This window comes from Kogia breviceps, chromosome 3 (genome assembly GCF_026419965.1).
Source record: "Kogia breviceps isolate mKogBre1 chromosome 3, mKogBre1 haplotype 1, whole genome shotgun sequence".
NCBI classification, from domain to species: Eukaryota; Metazoa; Chordata; class Mammalia; order Artiodactyla; family Physeteridae; genus Kogia; species Kogia breviceps.
This window is the reverse complement of record NC_081312.1, coordinates 150,581,865-150,602,091: the sequence shown is the minus strand read 5'-3', so window position 1 is coordinate 150,602,091 and position 20,227 is coordinate 150,581,865. Positions and strand designations below refer to the sequence as shown.

Sequence of the window (20,227 nt, the reverse complement as noted above, 5' to 3'; positions counted from 1 at the left end):
TTCTTTGCCTGCTCTCTTTACTTTAGCAGAGCATACAAGGTTTCTGGAAGGCATTTTTATGCCCTCTTCCCCTTTTCGTTTCTTTCTAAAATGGATAATTTGGGAACTAGAGACTTACTCTGGGCAAAATGACTCTCAGATGATTTTCTCTTCCCCTATTAGTACTGAGTCCACTTGAAGCATCCTCCTACCCTTTGGCCTATTAATAGCCACTACACCCCCTAGCATAGACAAAGAGATGATGCATACCTTATCCTACCAAGAATCTCTTTCCTCCTTACTCTCTGGAGGCCTTTCCTAGGAACTGATGAAACCAACCAAGCTTTTTGACTTGGGGTAGAAAAAGTTATTAGCACTTAGATTTTATATAGTAGACTAGATATTTTATGAGTGATTAACAGTTCTTTTTTAAAACTTGAATGTTGCAATATTGGCATCCTCCTGTTCCAGTACAAGCACTGTGACCATGCTCTTTTGTATTTGATGAGCGTTTTATTGTCTTCTCTGTGGTAATACTTGTTTTAAGAAAGATATGAGGGACTTCCCTGGTGGCGCAGTGGTTAAGAATTTGCCTGCCAATGCAGGGGACATGGGTTCGAGCCCTGGTCCAGGAAGATCCCACATTACATGGAGCAATGAAGCCCATGTGCCACAACTACTGAGCCTGCAGTCTAGAGCCCACGCGCTGCAACTACTGAGCCCGTGTGCCACAACTGCTGAAGCCCGCATGCCTAGAGCCTGTGCTCCACAACAAGAGAAGCCACCACAATGAGAAGCCCGCGCACCACAACCAAGAGTAGTCCCCGTTTGCCACAACTAGGAAAAAAAAAAAAAACCCGTGCGCAGCAATGAAGACCCAACACAGCCAAATAAAAATAAAAAATAAAATAAAAAATAAAAAAAGATATGAGAGTATGGATACGTAGTGGGGATGTGAGCCCTTGTCTTCTGTGATACAGCAGGCTTTCATCCTCCAATGCAGAATACCTGGAGAGGGATTGATCTAGTTTATAGATTTCTGTGGATATGATTGAGCTTGGAGTGTGGTGAGTGTTGACATGTCACTACCCTTTCTGCCCATGGAGTTCTGCTAGATGGGTTCCTGACATCCCAATATAGAACTGCATTTTACTATAGAAACAGTATTATTCTTGGTACCTAGTTGTAGATGCAGGGGTGCTTTATGGTATCACATTCTAGGTAACATGGATTTGAGTCAGCTTTTGTGTCCTGTTTGCATGAGAACCTTATAACTAGAAAAATACATTGTAAGTTTAATACTTAAAAGTAAACTTTTGGGACATGGCCAGCAATGTCTGGAGACTGTATTTTTACTGGAGGAAAAAGAGTGATGATGTTTGTTATCTTCAAACTCCAGGTCAGTTTGCTTTTAGTGATTGCTGGAGGACAGAGGGAACGAAAAGTGTCCAGTGAACTGAGAAGGTATCTTGAGACTGAAAGACAAGACAGGCAGCTCTGTATAATCAATGGATCAGTTTATTATAGGGTAATTCACTCACAGGGTGGGATCGGGCAGTGATCTGGAAGCATTTGGCAGCTACACTCCACACTGCCGAGGGGCCCTTGGGACAGTTTCATAGTTAACCTAGTGTAGGTGCTTGGAAATGGGACATGCATTCCTAAGTAAGATTTATGAATGGGTTACTAGTCTCATGGGTAACCAGGTATATGTCAGCAAAGGTCTTCATCATTGTTTGGGAACTAACAGAGCATAGAGGCTACCTGGTCAGAATGATTACTAAACAATATCTATTACATACCAGTCCCCTGACAACAGAGAAGTGATTACCACACAGCACAGTCCCGGGTAGGACCAGCAGAAGGACAGGAGGAACTGTATGTGCCCAAGATGGCATCAGTTATGCTGACAGCCATAGACAGTAATGGCTTCTGCTCACCTGGGATTGGATTCAGAACTTCTTTGTCTTCAGTGAGAAACATAACCAAGGATGAACTTTTGAAGATCCTGGAATCCTCTATTCTTGGATAGGTTTGTTAAAACTAACTTGTCTCCACCCCCTGTAGTTCCAGAGCTGTGTCCCTAAGGAGCACCTCTGTCCTTGAAGTGACACTTTAATTTTCCCTTTTAGACTGTATCAATCCTGACATGAAATGAGCAAGCTCATTTTAACCCACTTTTATCTATAGAGGTTAACTCTTGTGTTCCAGGCAGTAGAGTGTGCTTCTCAGTGCCAGAATGGGAAGCCAGGCCAACTCAGAAGGCCTGTATCTCCTCAAAATCAGGACTTGTGAACCAGGTGAGCCTCTTTCATCCATTCAGCCAGATTTATGAAGTACTGCTGTTACGAAGCACAGTACTTGGCACTGGAGACCCAGAGAGGAATATGACATAGATTCTGCCTTCAAGGAAAATCATGGTGGAGGAGAAGAACAGACAAGTGAAAAATATGACAGTGCACTGAATTGAGTGCCACAGGAGAGATGCATATTGGGCATAGCAGTTTCACTGAGAAGAGGGTGATTATCTCAGCCTAGAGAGGTCCTTAGTCTTTCTTGAATTTACTCGGCCCAAGTCTTAAGTATTCATCACCTCAAATCTTGGAAGAATGGTTTTGCAGTCTCTGATTTTTACAGAACTGCTTAACAGGATCAGCGTGAAGAATGGTAGAAGGTAGTGAGGGTTAGTATTAGCAATTCTCAGCAGAGTCGGCAGCATTACAAGCCCTTGTTCAATTAGAGAAGTGCTTTCTTTCCATCAGGAAGTCCCAGCAGGTTAAACAGTCATTTAACTCTCCTTCAATGCTTCCCTGTGTTATTTCCCCCTTTCTGTGCATTTTCACAGTGGAACTGCTTACTAGGCCTTTGCTGGCACAGAACCTCTGATTCAAGCTCCTCAGAACAGGAGAGTCATACCTTCCAGGAGTCCCAAAGCTGTACCTAAGCACTATTGAATGCTCAGCATGCACCAGATTTATTCTTCTTATTTCATCTGTTAGTTCACTGGGTCATGGGTCACAGGAACACTTCCTGAGGGAGCCCAGGATACAAACTTACAGGTCTCTATCCTGATCAGGACATTTCGTATTTCCTCTAGGGAATGAGATGGGGAAGGTCTCAAACAGTTAGCTTATACTGACAGAAAAGAATAGAGGGGGTTCACATTGGATGCCCAGTGGATCCAGTTATAGAAGCAAGTACCTTCAGCAGAGGGAGGATGATGTGACAGCTTCCTGGAAAAGAAAAATGAAGGAGACGGATGTCCAGATGTGTGGGGAGGAGAGAATAGAGTCTCGATAGCAGGTTAGATTGTCTTCAGAGGAATAGACATCTTGACTGGTAATCATTCCTACTTTTTGACTGTTTTGAGGGTCGTTGTTTTTCTCTTTAATTAATTTACTTCTTTAATTTTGGCTGTGCCAGGTCTTAGTTGTGGCATGTGGGATCTTTGTTGTGGCATGCGGACTTCTTAGTTGTGGCTTGCATGTGGGATCTAGTTCCCCAATCAGGGATCGAATCCAGGCCCCCTGCATTGGGAGCGCAGAATTTTACCCACTGGACCACCAGGGAAGTCCCTTTGAGGGGTTTTAAGGGACAGAATTATAAACACCAATTTTCGCTCATTAAAGTTTGGCCATAAATTTATGTATCTTGATCTTGTAAAACACAGTTTCCAACCAGCATTTTACCTGTTAACATTTCAGATTCATCACCCAAAGTATTTCCTCTGTTGCCTTCCCATCACATCAAGATAACCTATTTGTTTATTGGGGTTATCTTAATCTTTTTATTCAGATTAAACTCTTCCCTGTTGTGATTACTCCTGGGTCAAATTACCAGGGGATTTGCCAGGAACTAAGAAATCAGTAGCACTTTTGTTTAAACACTTCTGAATGAATTTTGCTAGAGAGCTATGAATTACTATTACTTGATAATTGATATTTGTTCAGCGCACACTGTGTTAAGGGCTCTTGAGGACCTTTACCTCTTTGCTATCTTCTATTCTTGTGGTTTTTATTGTCACCTACATGACTCAGGTTTCAGATTTCTTTTTCCCCCACCTCAGTTGGTTTGTTGGTTTGATCCTTTAACCCTCAGTGTTCTCTGAGGTACTTACCTACATTTCTGCTAGCATCCTTAAGATCAGCCCATCAGTCAGCTCCTGTCATTTAACAGAACAATTCTTTGTGATCTCTTTTTTCTAGTTTTTTAAGTACATGAGTTTGGTATTGATTCTTGGCTGCCTTCTCCCCACACTCATGCTTGGCAACCTCCAGCTTTCTCAAGGCCCTTCTATCTCCACTCAAAGAAATGTCACCCATCTTTCATGGTCCACTTCATAGTCAGTGGAAGGAAGTCTTCACTGACTTGTCAGGTTAACATGGGCAGCTGGTGAGCTAATCCCTAGTTGCTCATCCTTTGTTCATTTATACTGCACAAGTCACTGTGCTTACCAAAGGTCAGTTGTGATTGTTTCAGACTTGTTGATGCCAGTTATATTGGTATTGTAAATAAGTAACTTAATTATTAATATATAGATAAACCATGAGTGAGGAAAGAGACTTGTTCTGTGAAAACTTAACTTGCTTTGGAAAGGCAAAGTAACTTGCTTTGGAAAGGCAAGTTGCTTAAAAAAGGAAATGAAGTTGAATTAGGTTTGGACAGGATAACTATAGGAGACTAGAGGTGGAGGACTCCTAAAATCTAGAAAAATTCTGTGCTTCCTGTTTCACAGGAGTCTGAGTTCTCCCTCTCCTTTAGAGAAGCTGGAAATTGTGGATGATACCTTATGAGTGAATTTTATACAAGAAAAAAGGTATAGATCTCTAGCTAGCAGAGAAGATCTTTTGGGCTCTACATCAAAAATTTGATGGCTCTCAAAGTAGTGTTTATAGCAGATGATTGTGGGCTTGGACATTGGGGAAAAAGTCACAGTAAAAGTCAAAATAACTTATCTTTTTTACATGAGTTGTCGGTTTTAAATGCTGTCCATTGAGGGTAAGGAAATCAATGTTATTATTCTGCCTCCCTTTTTTTCCCCCCGTCTTCCTAATTTTTTGCTAGCTGTGGCTTTCTACATTGTCAAAGCATATAGCTGGGCATTCTGTTGTCACTCTAATCCCATTTGTCTTAGTCCTACCATTAAGGGGATTCAGTGCTCACCGCCAGTCTTTCTGCCACGGTTTTTCCAGTCACCTCTTGGTTAGCAGAAGTGGTTTCTTCTGTAGATTCCTCAAAAAAGACTCATGGGAACAATATTTCCTATTCTGTTACTCTTGCTTGACAGTCACCTAGGTGTAAAATTCTTGGGTTACACTTTGTCTCCTTGGGAATTTTTGTAAGTATTGCTCCTTTTTCTGCTAGCATTGAATTTTACCGTTGAAATTTTCAAGATTTTATCCCTCTTTTAAGTGACTTGATCTTTTTGCCTGGTTGCAGAAATTGAGAAATCTTACCTTCAAAGTCTATCTTGGCACTGATTGTTCTGGGTCACTTTTTCTCTGGGATACAATGTGCCCTTTCAAGAACATCTTGAATTATATTTTTACATCATCTTTATGAACTGAGTCTTTACATATTTGTTGTGTTTCTGTGTTACAGTTTTCTTTTATGCATGTTATATCTCCTTTGCTGTCTTCTGTAACTCATTTTCTCCCTCTTCCTTTTAATTCTTTTTTTCATTTCATTTTAGTTGCTTTAAAAAAATTTCTCCCCTTTTTGTTCCTCCCTATATTTTCAGCAGTCTCTCCTGCCTTTTGTTCCTTCCAGTTTCAGCTTCATTTCTGTATGTTTTTCCCCTTCTACTTATGTCTTCTCTTCTTGTCTCCCTGCCTCTCCCATAAACTCTTGCACTTCTGCTTTGAGCTCTTGCTTCATAGTTTTCTTTTTTCAATTTTATAAAGTATTTTATTATATTTTATCTGCTCTATCACAGCATTTTTCTGGTGTGTAGTCTTAGTCTGCCCTTTGGGTTTCCTGTTTCTTTCCTAATTTTTTTCTTGTCACATCTTTATATAGATCCTGTGCAGCTTTCATATTTATAACTCATCTTTAAATAGGTGAGTTTTTCAGGGACCAGCTATTTGCAGGATGCTTGTTTAGGGGAGGTCCCAGTTCTATGTTCCAGGCTGGCTGCAGTTGTTCTCATGATTTCAGGTTCCAGGTGAGTTCCTTTACCCTTTATTTCTACCTAGCCAAGAGAGATGGGCATCTGCAGTTTTTCCACCATGCAAAGGCTATCTTCTCCACTGCCACAGAGACTGGCTCTGTGAGGCAAATAGAGCTTGTTTGGGTGGTTTCTCATTTAGCCCCAACTCCAGGTCCAAGGAAGTTCCTGTCTTCCAAAAACAAGGAATTTGTTTGGTCCCAGAGGGTGTGTTCTTTACCTACAAAAAGTATATTTTTGCAGGTCTTCCTGAGCTCTCCAACTCCTGTGTCCTCTCTCGGTAGCATCCTTTCTTCTTCTTCTCAAAAGGAAAAGAACCCTTGCTTGAGCTCCCTGCCTTTGACAGTTTTTACACCTATTTTGGCGCCTGGGATTGTGGTTATCTTCTTTTTTTTTTAAATGTATTTATTTATTTATTTATTTATTTAATTTTTGGCTGTGTTGGGTCTTTGTTGCTGTGTGTGAGGTTGCGGCAAGTGGGGGCTACTCTTCGTTGCAGTGTGCGGACTTCTCATTGTCGTGGCTTCTATTGTTGCAGAGCATGGGCTCTAGGTGCGTGGGCTTCAGCATTTGTGGCATGCGGGCTTAGTAGTTGTGGCTTGCGGGCTCTAGAGTGCAGGCTCAGTAGTTGTGGCGCATGGGCTTAGTTGCTCCGCAGCATGTGGAATCTTCCTGGACCAGAGCTCAAACCCGTGTCCCCTGCCTTGGCAGGCAGATTCTTAACCACTGCACCACCAGGGAAGCCCTGTGGTTATCTTCTAATTTTGTTGAAAATGGAGTTTGCATTTTTACTTATTTCTCCTTTTTTGCACTTGAAACACATTTTGAATAGCACTTAAAAATTATGACTTCATGATGCAGTGTTCAAATCAGAAGTCTTAACTGACGTTATCTATTAACCAACCACTGGTCCCCATGATATCCTCTGTTAGGCCTTTTACTACACCTTCTCCATAAAACTTCCACCACCACACTGTCCTCCATCTTTTAAGCACCTGAAGCCCAAGGAAGATGCTATGAAGATGCTTTTCAGACTTATGAAAAGTCTTTTATTCATTCAACGTGCCTACTCCACACTGGGCATTGTTCTAGGCCTTGGGGATAAAGCATGAAAGACTTTCTACTAGACCTTTGACACACCCTGTTCAGATGAAGAGGGTGGAAGACTCAGTTTGCGATTTTGAGGGAGTATGGTGGAAAGGATAGAACATGAGCTCTGGAGTCAGACAGACCTAGATTCAGTGATCAGTTCTGCTACTAAATATTTGACATTGGAATAGTTTATTGACTTTTCCATGTATCGGTTTACCTCAGATGGATGTTATAAAATTAAAATAAGTTACATATAACGTGCTCAACACATAGTAGATGCTCAACAAGTACTACTTGCCCCATGAAGAAAGGGGTTCATCAAACAAAAGGAATAAATACTAGGAGTACTGGTATAGAGACTCTTTTTTTTTTTTAATTGTGGTAACATTTACATAAAATAAAGTTTACTGTCTTCATTTTTAAATGTACTGTTCAGTAGTGTTAAATGTGTTCACATTTTTGTGCAGCCCATCTCCAGAGCTCTTCATCTTGCAAAACTGAAACTCTACACGCCCATTAAACAACACTCCCCGTTCCCTCCTCCCCTGAGTCCCTGGCAACCACCGTTCTACTTTCTACCTCTATGATTTTGACTACTAGGTACCTTATATAAATGGAATTATACTATATTTGTCCTTTTATGTCTGGCTTATTTCACTTAGCATAATATCCTCAAGGTTCATCCATGTTGTAGCATGTTGCAGAATTTTCTTTCATTGTAATGCTGAATAATACTCCATTGCACGTATATGCCACATTTTGTTTATCTGTTCATCGATTGATGGACGCTTGGGTAGCTTCCTACTTCTGGCTATTGTGAATAATGCTGCTATGAAGATAGGTATACAAATATCTCTTTGAATCCTTCTTTTCAATTCTTTTGGGTATAAACCCAGAAGTAATATGGTAATTCTATTTTTAATTTTTTAAGGAAACACAGTACTATTTTTGGAAGCCTATTTCTTGATGGGGAAATATAAACAGTGTAGTCCCCAAGGGCATAATTTTAAGACCAGTCTTGTTTAACATTTTATAAATTATCTGTATATGAGAGTTTCACTATTAAATTGCCATTGCGTATAGATAATGAAATAGTTCATATTGTGTAAAATTTTAGAACACCTCATGTGAGTGTATATGTAGACATAAAAGTGGTTAATAAGGCTTAATTAATGTAGGCAAACATATTTTATTTGTATTTGAATGTATGCTTTATTACACTCCCTCCTTGAGGTCAGAAGAAATACCCTAGTTACATCTGTTAATGTATTCCCCTCACTTATTATGGGCAAAACTTGGAGAACTGATATGTCAGAAAACTTCATGTGTCAAAAATACACATGCACAAACTTGCAGACATGTCTTTTTTCTTGACTGTCCACAGCCTGTGGAGTATATTGGCCCTCAAATCCTCCATAGTTTAGTCTGGACTTTACGCCAGTGGGGTCTCAACTGAAGACAGTTTTTTCCCCCGGAGACATTTGATCATTTTTGTTGTCACAGGTGAAGGAGTGCTACTGGAATCTAGTGCACAGAGCCAGGGATACTGCTAAACATGCTGCAATGCACGGGACAGCTCCCCACAACAGAAAACCCTTCAGCCCAGATGGCAATAGTGCCCAAGTTGAGAGACCTTTCCTTAGACCCAAACTACCTTCTCAGCATCATCCTCAGCCTCTCTTTTGCATAAACCTGACCTTCTAGCCAGACCCGGGTGCTCCTCAGACCATACACCAGCTGAATTCCTTCCTCCAGTGCCTTTCACCTGAAATCCTCCTCCCTGCTTCTCTGATGGCAGGCCGAGCTTCAGTTCTCTCACTGTCTCGGTGAAACTGGCTCTGGTCTCTCTAGCCACTGCTCTCTTCCTTCTCTGACCTCCTGTAGGACTATCCCACTAATCTGGCACTTGGTTAACAATACAAAGTGGTACTTGCTCTCTTTCCAACTTAATTGAAAGAGCTTTGAAGGCCATGTCTATAGCACTTGATTTGAAATACGAAGTACCACCCCTTACATACCCCAGTGGGCACCTTGACCTACCTGGGGCTTCCCATGGCAGCTTTCCTGCCACTGTGGGATAGAGTGGTTTAGTCAGCACAATACTCGGCTGTCACAGCAGTCTGAGACTCAGCTTTGTTGGGAAGTACTAGCTAGATGGAAGGCGCACGTGTGAGCCTCATGACCAAAAAAGTATTCACCCTGAACATGGTTTCTTATCTAAAGCTGGAAGATATGGGATGAGGACGGGTGCCAAGAAATGGGCCTGTTTTGCTTCCAGCGGAGCACAGACTGGAGGATCTTATGAAGCCTGGGGGATAACATATTTCACATGGAAATGTGCGTGGACAGGATTTATTCTGTCATAGCTGGACTGACTTAATGCCAGTCGGTGTTTATGATGATAACACTAGTAATGAAAGGCATCATTATTTTTTTAGAACCCAGTGTGTGCCAGGCACCAGGTAGGTGCTTCACACAGGTTGTCTCCTTCAGCCCTCACCACAATCCTGGAAGGAAGCTGAAACACTGAAAGGATGATTTGCCCAAGGTCACCCAGCTAATAACAAAGAGCAGAGCTGAAATTTAAACACAGTCTGACTTCAAATGAAGCCTGTGCTCTCAGCCACCACCTTGAGTGTAGCCAGGCCCTTCTGCACTGCTTTTGGAAGAGATTTGTGTCTTGATATGCCGGCATGTGGGGGGAATCCCCTGTGGTCTCTGAGGCATTTGTTGTGAATCAGGTGCCAGTGTCAAGTATGATCACCCTGCTGCTGCAGGAAAGCCCACGAGGTTTCCTTTGGGTCCACACTGTCACTCCCACAAAGGGCTCTAACCCTTCTTATTTTTGTTTCCCCTTCAGGTGCACTACATTCTTCAGGAGGTGGTGATGGGTGGGATGGTGTTGGAAACAAACATGAATGAAATCGTGGCTCAGATTGAAGCTCAGAACAGGCTGGAGAAATCCGAGGTGAGACACAGCTGTAATTTTGCCCCGGCTGGTTAGAGAAGACATGGGCAGCAGGAAGAATGGCTGATGTGTGGGGTTGGGTTGCTGTGGAACCTTAGCAGTGTTTTCTACTCATCCTCTTTCTTCCTTGAGTCTATCGAAACTCACTGGTTTGAAGGCCAGCCATGAAGATTAAAAAGGTAAGAAAAAGGCTAAAAGTGTGAATGGAAAAGCCAGATGGCATGGGAAGGCAAACAGCTTCTGGCTTGGGAGGTTATGGCCAATGTTTGTGGTTTCTCATTCCTCCTTCAAAGCCATGTGTTCCCTGGAGGGACCCAGAATCCCCTTCTCTGATTCCAGTGTGGTTTCCTAGCTTGTGTGCCTATGAGTCTGGTCTCCCAGCAGGCACTTCACATGGTTTCAGACCTCAGAGTTGCCCAATTTCCTTATTTCCAGTTAGCCTTATAAAAAGCTACATTAGAGTTTGGGCTGGGTTTGAAAATAGCATACCCCAGGTCCACCCCCACAGAGTGCTGAGTTTGATACAAATGCTCACAGTAAATTCCCATCCTTTTCCCCTGAGGTCTCTCTATCGCCTTCATCAGCCTTACCAGGGAGTAGAGGTTACAGGCATACACCTTCACACGTGGCAGAACAAGCAGAACAAATTACCTCTTCAATTATCTGAGTGTCTTAAAGAGCTTCATTGCTTTGTGTAACGGAACTTGATCTTGCGAAACCAGGAATGCTTCCTATGAGGACTGGCAGTCCTGCTGAAGAAGCTTTTCCAGACCACAGCTATTGAGGCAACTATAGTTCTCTTAGAAATGTAGTCTGGGAAGCTTCCAGGAATAGTAAGTGAGTCAGAGGCAAGGGGTTTGGAAACTAGAAGCAATGGAGACTTGCTGGGCGAGGGTGGAATTGGAGTCAGGATCCTGAAAGTAGTCAAGAAGGACGAAATGGTTTTGAGAACATCCTCGTCGACCTCTCCCCCTCTCCGCACACCAGGGCCGAGCCTGGAGAGTGAGGGCTGACTGCAGGCACCTTTCCTCTCTGTTTTCCCAGACCTCTGTGTCTGTGGGTGCACTCCACCTCCTACGTGTCCTTCTTCCTGTCTTGTGGCCACATGACATTTCCAAAGCCAGCTCTTGTTCATTTCATGGTATTAGTTGGCAAGTGGTTGTCCTAAGCTGTGACATTCCTTTTCCCTTTAAGAATTTCCCTGTGACTGCCCTCCTCTGTAAGAGTCTTCAGTCTCTTGAGGAAAGGGTTTTGTTTTATTTTGTTTCATAACCCTGTTGCTGAATATGACTTGGTTAAACTTTCTTGGTTATTTCAACAGGCATCTACTGAACACCTCCTGTGTGCCAGGCACTGTTGGCACTGGGGCTATAAAACTGCATAAGACACAACCCACCTTTAGGAGTGCAGTTTGGGTCCCTGTACTATAGAACCCACTAACCTAAAGATTGTTGTGTTGGCCACCTTTGAGGCATAAGGAGGGAAAAATCAAAATGTGCATTGAATGTGCTCAGTTTGGACATTTTCTAGCCCTCTTTCACTTGTTTTTATTTAAGCCTTAAGCAGTTGACACTGAGGGTTTCTCTTCACCTTTTCCCTTCACGTCTCCCCAGGGTGGCCTTTCAGCAGCACCCGCCCGGGCCGTGTCCGCTGTGAAAAACATCAACCTGCCAGAGATGCCTCGGAATATCAACATTGGCGATCTCAACATCAAAGTCCCCAACCTGTCCCAGTTTGTCTGAGAGTGGAAGATGGCTGAACTGAGTCCTTGGAACCAGCAAAGCTGAGCCAGTCCTGCAACAAAACCCGCTCTGCGCCCTAGAGGAGTCCAGCCTCGGGCTGTGGCCCCTGCTGTCCCAAAGCGGGAAAGAGTCCTGTGCCCACTGGCAGCCTGTATGCTTGCTTCTCACATGTGTGGCCTTGCCCGTCTCTTGTACACACAGCCACTGCAGATGTGAGGGGCCATGGCTTCCTCAGTGGAGGTCAGGTGCCCAAGCCACTCGCCCCCTTTACCTGCCACATGCAGCCACTCCCAGGGATTGCAGACTGTAGTGAGAGGTCCCCCTGCTCCCAGAACCCCACCACGAGGATGTTCTTTGATGCGAGTCTTCAACCTTAGTACCACGAGGCTCCCTGAGATCCTGTAGCATTGACTTTCCTGGTGAGGTGCCGTAGCTAGAAAAGGGCTGACCCTCTAGATTTGGGGATGTGGTGAGTGGCAAACAAGGGCAGGATGTTATGAGATCCAGAGTTGCCTACTGACTACTAGAGTTGGCACACCCAGAATCCTTTTGTATAGCCACGCTGTCTCATCACCACCTCCTGCGGCATACACTCCCCACTGCCACAGTTCCTGGGCCTGCTCTCCCAGGTGTTTATGTGCAGGACACAATCCAAGTCATAAGCCTGTTGTTTGCCTTCCCCCCACATTTCTGCCAATAGGGAGGGCAACCCCCACAGCCAGAGGGGTCCCCCTCAAAGGGGAGGGGCCCTGTGTCTGTAGAAAGCAAAGCTGACAACATGTGGAACATCTAAGAATTATGACTTCCAGGTTTAAAATACATTCTCCCTCCGAGGAGCAGACGGGTCAGTTGCTGTGTTATGAATGATGAGTCTTCTTTGTACAGGAAACCCACTGCTGTCTACACCAATTTCTGGAGCATGAGAGCCTGAGCTGGGAGCATGTGTTCTGGACCTGGCACAGGGGAAGGCTGGGGACACGGGCAGCCTACTGGCTGAAACCGGTGGCAGTGCAACATCTTCTCCCCAGTGTGCGAGGGGCCCCTGCCTGAGCTTGCTCTGGGCACGCCCTATTCCCCTCAGATGACAGTCCTCTAGAGCTAGCTGTAGGAAACCTGTAAATGTTTACATTTGGTAAGAGCCTTTCTTCCTGTGGTTAACTTAGAGCTGAAGCTGCTCCTCGAAGTAGTGCCTCTTACTCCTGCGCTGCCTGGGGGCCAGGTCTCAGGTATGATGTTGAGCTGCCTTGAGATTAGGGAGCTCGCTGCACCATCATGGTAAATTCTCCCGGCCTGGGGACTTCTCGTGCCTGCCGGCCAGTGGCCCAAACTGTTTCCTCAGGCCTCCTGAGGCTGTTGCAGAGCCTGTCTGAGGTGGTGCCCAACAGGACCATGGTCAGGACCATGTCTTTTCCCACTTTGAACTGTGCTTCCTGTGGTTGGTGCCTTTTGCTCCCTGTAGCCTCTTAACTTCAGTCTTTTGGAACATCTCTGATAACCTCAGAGATGGGTAGTGTTGATCAGAAGGTAGGCCCTCCTATGTTGGAAGAGGGAAATGTCGGTTTATATATCTGTCTGATGTTAAAACCTCTGATATTCTTTTAAAGAGTTTAGTTTTTATTTTTAACAGACATTTCAGTATATTCACATCCCTTTCACATTTGCTGAAAGTGATATAGGAACAAAGAAGGAAAACGATATTTATTTTGCACCTCCTGTAAGGTGGCATGGAGAGCCTTCCACAATCCTTACAACAGACACTTATCTCCATTTTGCAAGTCAAGAAAGTAAGACTCAGAGAGGTCAAGTAACCTGCTTTAGGTCACAAGGGCTAAGAATTGAGACTGTCTGTCTGCCTAAATCCACAGTTCATTTTTTTTCACTGCTCAAGATGGCTTCTCCCAATTTTATTTTCCTTCTTTTGGATAAGGAAACCTCAAACAGTTTAGGTAGCTTCTCAGAAACTGTGATAAAAACCAGCTTGGTAGCCAGTGACAGCATCAAAGAGTGTGAGCTTGGGGGCCCTCCACATGCCTCCATTGAACTGGTGAGGAAGCAGAAGCCCAGAGTGTTGAGTGTTGTGTCCAGGGTCCCAGAGCTAGAACCAAGTCAGTTTTCTTTTTTAAAAATTTTTATTGGAGTAGAGTTGATTTACAATGTCGTGTTAGTTTCAGGTGTCCAGCAAAGTGAATCAGTTATACGTATACATATCAAGTCGTTCTTCTTGAGTTTGTTTCGTGGCTTATCGCATTGCTACCACATGTCCTGGATTTCCTGGAATAGTCTTTGAATGTTTTGCCTGCCAGAAACCAATGATTCCCAAAAGCCACTGACCGGTCCTAGAGACTCCAGCAGTGGGCATCCCCACATCATCCCTCATAACTGCTTCTAAAAATGACATAAAACTTGAGCCTGGTCTTTTGTTTGGAACACTTGATCCCTTTGGATGAGCCACAGTAATTGTTCATTAACTACTTGAGGTTGCCTGCAAATCCAGCTACCTTTCTTGCTTGTTATCAGCAAAGCCATAAACTTTTTTGAAAAATAAGAGGAAATCCTCATTGGCCATTTTTTGGAGAGGGATACAAATACTGCTGCTGAGAGATGTCAGTTATGAAAATAGGGGCCAGGTTTGAATTTGGGAGCCCTTGGCCCTGGATGGTTTACAATGAGGATTTCCTGAAGTGGTACAGAATACTGGGTTTTCAGTGTTCACTGCCACTGACAAAAATCTAATATTCCTTCATTATGCAATTTCTCAGTTCCTGGGGGACGCCAGGCTCAGTTCTGGGCACTGAAGGTTGCGAGCAGTGAGGCCCTGCCTCCTGCAGCTGTCTCTGCTGTGCATCTCTGAGTGCTCAGGTTGCATCTGACTGGCAGCCTGAATTTGTGGAGACTAGTCAGTGACTTTGTGTTTTATGGAATATTTAAAGGACCCATTTCCCAACCCCAGCTGACCCCATCATGCTCTGCTGTCTATGCTCGAAACAGCCTGTCTTCAAGCTGCTAGAATAAAAATACCGTAGACTGGGTGGCTTAAATAACAAACATTTCTCACAGTTCTGCAGGCTGGTCAAGATCAAGGTGCCAGCAGATTTGGTGCCTAATGTGGGCCTACTTCCTGTTTCACAGAGGGCCATATTCTTGCTCTGTCCTGAAATAATGAAGAGAAAGCTCTGGGCTCTTCATTCCTTTATAAGGGTGCCAATCCCACCATGGGGTCTCCACCCCTGTGACCTCATCCAAACCTAATTACCTCTCAAAGGCCCCATCTCCAGATACCATCACATTGGGGATTGGATGTCAACATACGAATTTGGGAGAGGACATAAACATTCAGTCCATACGTACCCACTTTTCTGCTAGGCCTGGTCATGGCCCTGTGCTTGTCACATTAAGGATTAAGTCAGCTATCTCGAGTCTTCTCAAGTCTCTGTTATTCAGGCCTCTGCCACTTTCAGAGCCAGCCTTTCCTCCCCACCACCTCCACCTCCATGGAGCCAACCTAAGGAAGACCTCTCGGGGCCCCAGCTTCACCAGGCAGGAAACCATGGGAGTATGGCTGAAACCAGGCTGCTGGCTAAGTCCTGTCTCGTGGACCAGTCTTTAGTAGGGGATTTCCTTAGTGTGGTCCATGGGTTTCCAAATAGGATGCAGCAGTGATCAGTGCCTGAAAATAAAGATCAAGAGAGTGTGATAGCCAGGACAAGAGCCAATGAGATAGGGGAGTCACCTGGGGTGGGGTGGGGGTGTCGGCTCCTAGCAAACATCCTGGTCTTCAGCTTCCCGAGTCTCCTGCCCTACCCATCTCCTTGTGGTCATCGTGAGCCTGGTGTCCACATATCTGTGTGTACCAGCACATGGCCAGTGCCCGCAGGTGGACGAACGGCTGATCTCATGGTTAAAATGTTGCCCACTGGGGAGCACTGGAGGATGCTCCATCTGTGATGTCTGGCAGCAGCTGGCAGATAGACAAAACAGGCCTTCTATAAGGCAGTAGTTCCATGGAAATGATTAATCTTTTCCAGAAGACTAAGTTCTTTCCTATTTCAATGAATTAATGTTCGTTTGTTTTTTTTAGAGGGCAGTTATTTCCTTCTGCCTCTTTTATTTTTTATTTTTGCTGTGTTGGGTCTTTCTGTGTGAGGGCTTTCTCAAGTTGTGGCAAGCGGGGGCACTCTTCATCCCGGTGTGCGGGCCTCTCACTATCGTAGCTTCTCTTGTTGCGGAGCACAGGCTCCAGACATAGGCTCAGTAGTTGTGGCTCACGGGCCTAGTTGCTCTGTGGCATCCTCCCAGACCAGGGCTCGAACCCGTGTCCCCTGCATTAGCAGGCAGATTCTCAACCACTGCGCCACCAGGGAAGCCCCCTGAATTAATGTTTTGAAAAAGGAAATTCACGTGGTTCAAAATTTAAGGTGACAAAAGGCTGTTCAGCCAGACTCACCCTGTTCCCCCAAACCAGGGAGCACCCACCCCCATCCCTGGAAGCAACAAGTGTTTCCAATTTAAAAGATTAAGAAACAAAGCCCCTGGATTTTTATTACTGAAACTGAGAGAGTGTACTTTCCTCAAAGAGTTCTGTTCTATTTGACCTTGGTTGACTTCAGCCCACTACAATCCTGCTGTCCTCTGTAGAGGGAGAGGCCTCCCAGACCACCCCATCCTTGCTCTGCCTCTCCGTTTTCCATGGCCCTCTGATGTCCTGTGTGTTTGAGTTGTAGTTTTTATCTCCCCTACTAGGATGTACGCCCCTCAAAGGCAGGGATTTGTCTCTCCTTGTTCAGTGCTGTGTCCCAGCTGCTATGACCAGTGCCTGGTATGTACTGCTCAATAAATAACTATTAAATGAGTGAATAGTTGAGACAAATGGTAACTCATTCTAACAGCAACTTGTAGCTTATGCTCTCCAGGGCCCCATGCTCAGTCAGCAATTGGGGAAAGAACCTGGGTAATGGCATTGGGCACAGTCTATAGAGAGGGACCAGGTGATGGCCTGTGGAGGATGAGGGAGAGGAGAAGGGCAAAGCTGATGACAGTGGAGGCCATGTGACCAGAGGACCAGTGAGGGAGAAAGACCAGAGTTTGGATGTGGACATGTGACACTGGAGTTGCCTGAGAGTATCTGGGGCAGATGTCCACCAGCCAGCTGGGAACCTGGGAGTGGGCAGAGAGGAAATGAACGTCCAGCCCAGAGAGATGGTGGTTGAAGCCATGTGGTTGAGTGATGTGGCCAAGAGGACTCAGTCTGTGGGCAGAGAAAGGGAGATGAGAGTCTAGACAGAGGAGCAACTTCAGGTCCACAGAGGACTTTCAGTGGGAAGGGCCCCTGCTGAGAGGCCAAGGGGTGGGACTTAGAAGAGATGACCTTTCTTGGTCTTGCCATTGCCCCACCACCCCAAGCCCTCTAAGAGAGGCAGCGAAATGAGGGAACTTGGAAGGGGTGGTTCTAGCCTAGTGGTGGGGTGGGTCTCACCCACAGGTGCTTGTATAAGAGTGTGCGTCACAATCTAGCTTTGTAACGTACAGAGCCTTCGGAAGGTCAGTGACCACATCCATAAAGGGGTACCAATAACTCCTGCCTTAGGGGGCTGTTTGAGGGTTAATTGAGAATTGATGAAGACCACAAAGGACTCCATAAACACTGGCTGCTGTCATCACTGGGATTTTTGCAGAGGGAATGGGAGCTGAAGTAGATGCAATTAGCTGGGAGAGGTTTGGTGGTGCTGAGAAGGAGAGATGGACGTCTGTAGTGCTCAAGTCCTGGCAGAAGACCTCAAAGGTGGGGCTGCAGAGGGATGATGGGGACAGTGGATGCTGGCCTGGCCCCACCAGTGGCCCATATCTAGAGGCCACTGGTGGATTAAACTATAGGGGAAGTGGTGGAATCTCTGGAAAGTGAAGCTTCACTTAACAGTGAGGAGGTTGAAGACATAGAAGAGCGCGCTTGGGATTGGTAGGACCGGAAGCGTGGGGGACAGAGCCTGGAACTCCCTTCCCCCAGAGTCAGGGGGAAACGGAGAGGTCCCAAAGACACAGTGTGAGGAGTCAGCATTTGGCTGGGACAGGGGTGAGGGCCTCTGGCCAAGCAGGCCTGGCCGAGGGTTGGGTTCCTATAGGGATTCCACGCTTCCTGTGAGAAATGGGATCTTTAGGCTTTCTCAAGAGCAAACCTTACATTTTTTTTCAACTCTGATATCAGCCTGGCCTGAGAGCGCTGGGGTATAGGGGTGCCCTCCCCTCCCACCTAGGATTGGACCACACTTTCAAGAGGGCAGGTTGGTGGTTATTTTCTTTATTGGTGATGATGAATGCCCTTTACAAACCCATGGGATAAAGGCACAGCTGAAATGACAGGAGGAGGTACAGGTAAATACTTACTCATTTATTATTTTAAGAGTTCAGCTATTGAACATGTTACAAAAGAGGTTCAGTCAAAAAGCCCAAAGCCCGTGTCATCATCAGACTCCTCAGTCTTCTTTCTTTGCTGCCACTGTCTTCTCAGCTGGGGCAGCAGTTGTAGAGGCGGCAGGACCTCCTGCTGGTGCTGCCCCAGCTGATAGGCAGGCCCACCAGCCCCTTTCTTGCAGATGAGGCACCCAATGTTGACATTGGCCAGAGCCTTTGCAAACAATCCTGGCCAGAAAAGTTCAACATTTACACCAGCTGTTTAATGAGGGCATTGATCCTCCGTGGCCATCACCTCATAGTTGTGCAGGATGAGGGCCGAGTAGATGCAGGTGAGCTCCAAGATTGAGGCCATGGTACAAGCGAATGTCAGGTGGGCGTGGTGCTAGTAGCCGGATGAAGTGAGGGCCTCACCCCAATGCAACCCAAGCTTCCTCAGAGGGACTGAGCATCTTAGCGGCAGCTGAGGAGAGGGAGGCAGGTGAATTTTTCAAAGACTGGGATCCATTGACTCCCCAGGCTCAGGTGATATTCAAAATATTTACCAACAGGCCCGTCTCAGGCACTGACAAGTGGAGGTACCAGATGGCGGCTTGGGGATGTTACTGGTGGTCCATGATGCTTCTGCCACCAGGCCCTACCTGTCCTGTCATAACAGAGAGGAGAACCCAGGAGGTTGCCACACCTGCAGCTGCTGCAGTTTGCTCCTCTGCTGGCCTGGTTGGGGCCCTGTTGATGGCAACTGTTGCTTGGTGAGTCATTGTGCCTCTTCCCGCTGGGGCCCTGAGGTGGGATGGGCAAGGAGCCTCCTCGTACCCCACCCCTAGACCCTTACAAGCTGGAAGTGAAAGTGGAGGCCAAGAGACACAAGCCCAGGGCACGCCCACCGCAGAAGATCAGCACCTTTGCCCTGGACAGCCTGGCACTGAATTTTTCCTCTAGCTTCCCAGTTCTGAGCCCTTGGCACTGGGCGCCCTTCCCTTGACCCCTCTCCAAGCCTCCAAGTGGCTCCCCAGCTGGCCACGGGCCACACGAACCTTACCCTGGCTGGCAGGCCTGAGGTCGCTGCATGCCAAAGACGGCAATATGCACAGCCTGGAAGGTAATCTTTTCTTGCTAGGAAAGTGCTTATCTAACTGAGGCAAGCTAGGATTTGAACTGCTAACTGCTAAGCCAGCTTTTTGGAACTTCTTTTGTGTGTCTGGGAGGTACAGCTGGTCCATGAGGAGGTGGCTTCCATTCAGATGCTGGACTGTGCACTCTGGGATGTTTTCTGCTGAAATTCCCTCTCGTTTTTTGCTGAGTTTCCCAGCCTCTACCTGCCTCTTCTCCACCAACAGGGGCCTACCTGGGCCCTATGAAGTGCCAACTGACCCATCAGCTGTTTATTGTGCACGATGATGTTACAAGATTGGAAGGAAATCCCTGGGTCCAATGTCTGTGCCAAACAGGCAAGTGATACGGTGATGCTACCTGGCATTGTGCTGTGCCTGGCACAGATTGGTGGCCTGCAGCGGGCCATCCTTTCAGGCCTCTTCCTGAGCCGCAGTGCTCAGGGTTACAACCCTTTCCTATCAGGTCATCCACTCCCAGCTCCAGCCCAGACCTGATGAGCTGCTCTTGGCTCCCGTGGCCCCAGAAAGGCCTCAGACTCCAGGCTGTGCCAGGCCCTGGCCCTGGCCATCCCCTCTGCCTGTTTTTAGGTCTTTCTCACTTGCTCACTTCAGGAGAGTCTCTGCACAGATGTCACTGTCAGAGGACTTCCCTGCCCTTTCCTATTTCTCATGACACTTATCACCTGACGTGATAGTGTTTGTAATGTCAAACTCTGTTCTTTTCACTATTTTTTGCTGCTATTTTACTGTGCCTAGCACA

General features: G+C 45.9%; 2 protein-coding genes and 1 pseudogene across 6 annotated transcripts in view; 2 read left to right on the top strand and 1 right to left on the bottom strand.

Annotated features, from left to right (window-relative positions):
- AP3S2 (adaptor related protein complex 3 subunit sigma 2) overlaps positions 1–12,795 on the top strand; it is a 58,240-nt gene extending 45,445 nt beyond the window's left edge. For both annotated transcript variants that reach the window (XM_059056642.2, XM_067029910.1), the window contains exons 5-6: positions 10,098–10,205; positions 11,819–12,795. In XM_059056642.2, coding sequence (XP_058912625.2) covers positions 10,098–10,205; positions 11,819–11,947 — 237 coding nt within the window. In that variant the 3' untranslated portion in view covers positions 11,948–12,795. The remainder of the gene's footprint in view (positions 1–10,097; positions 10,206–11,818) is intronic.
- A 3,997-nt stretch (positions 12,796–16,792) lies between these two features.
- ANPEP (alanyl aminopeptidase, membrane) overlaps positions 16,793–20,227 on the top strand; it is a 40,880-nt gene continuing 37,445 nt past the window's right edge. For 3 of the 4 annotated variants that reach the window (XM_067029902.1, XM_067029899.1, XM_067029898.1), the window contains exon 1: positions 16,793–19,104. The gene's annotated coding sequence lies outside the window, so the exon portion shown is untranslated. The remainder of the gene's footprint in view (positions 19,105–20,227) is intronic. The other variant, XM_067029895.1, reaches the window with a different exon arrangement.
- On the bottom strand, positions 18,375–18,771 carry LOC136793845 (large ribosomal subunit protein P1 pseudogene; annotated as a pseudogene).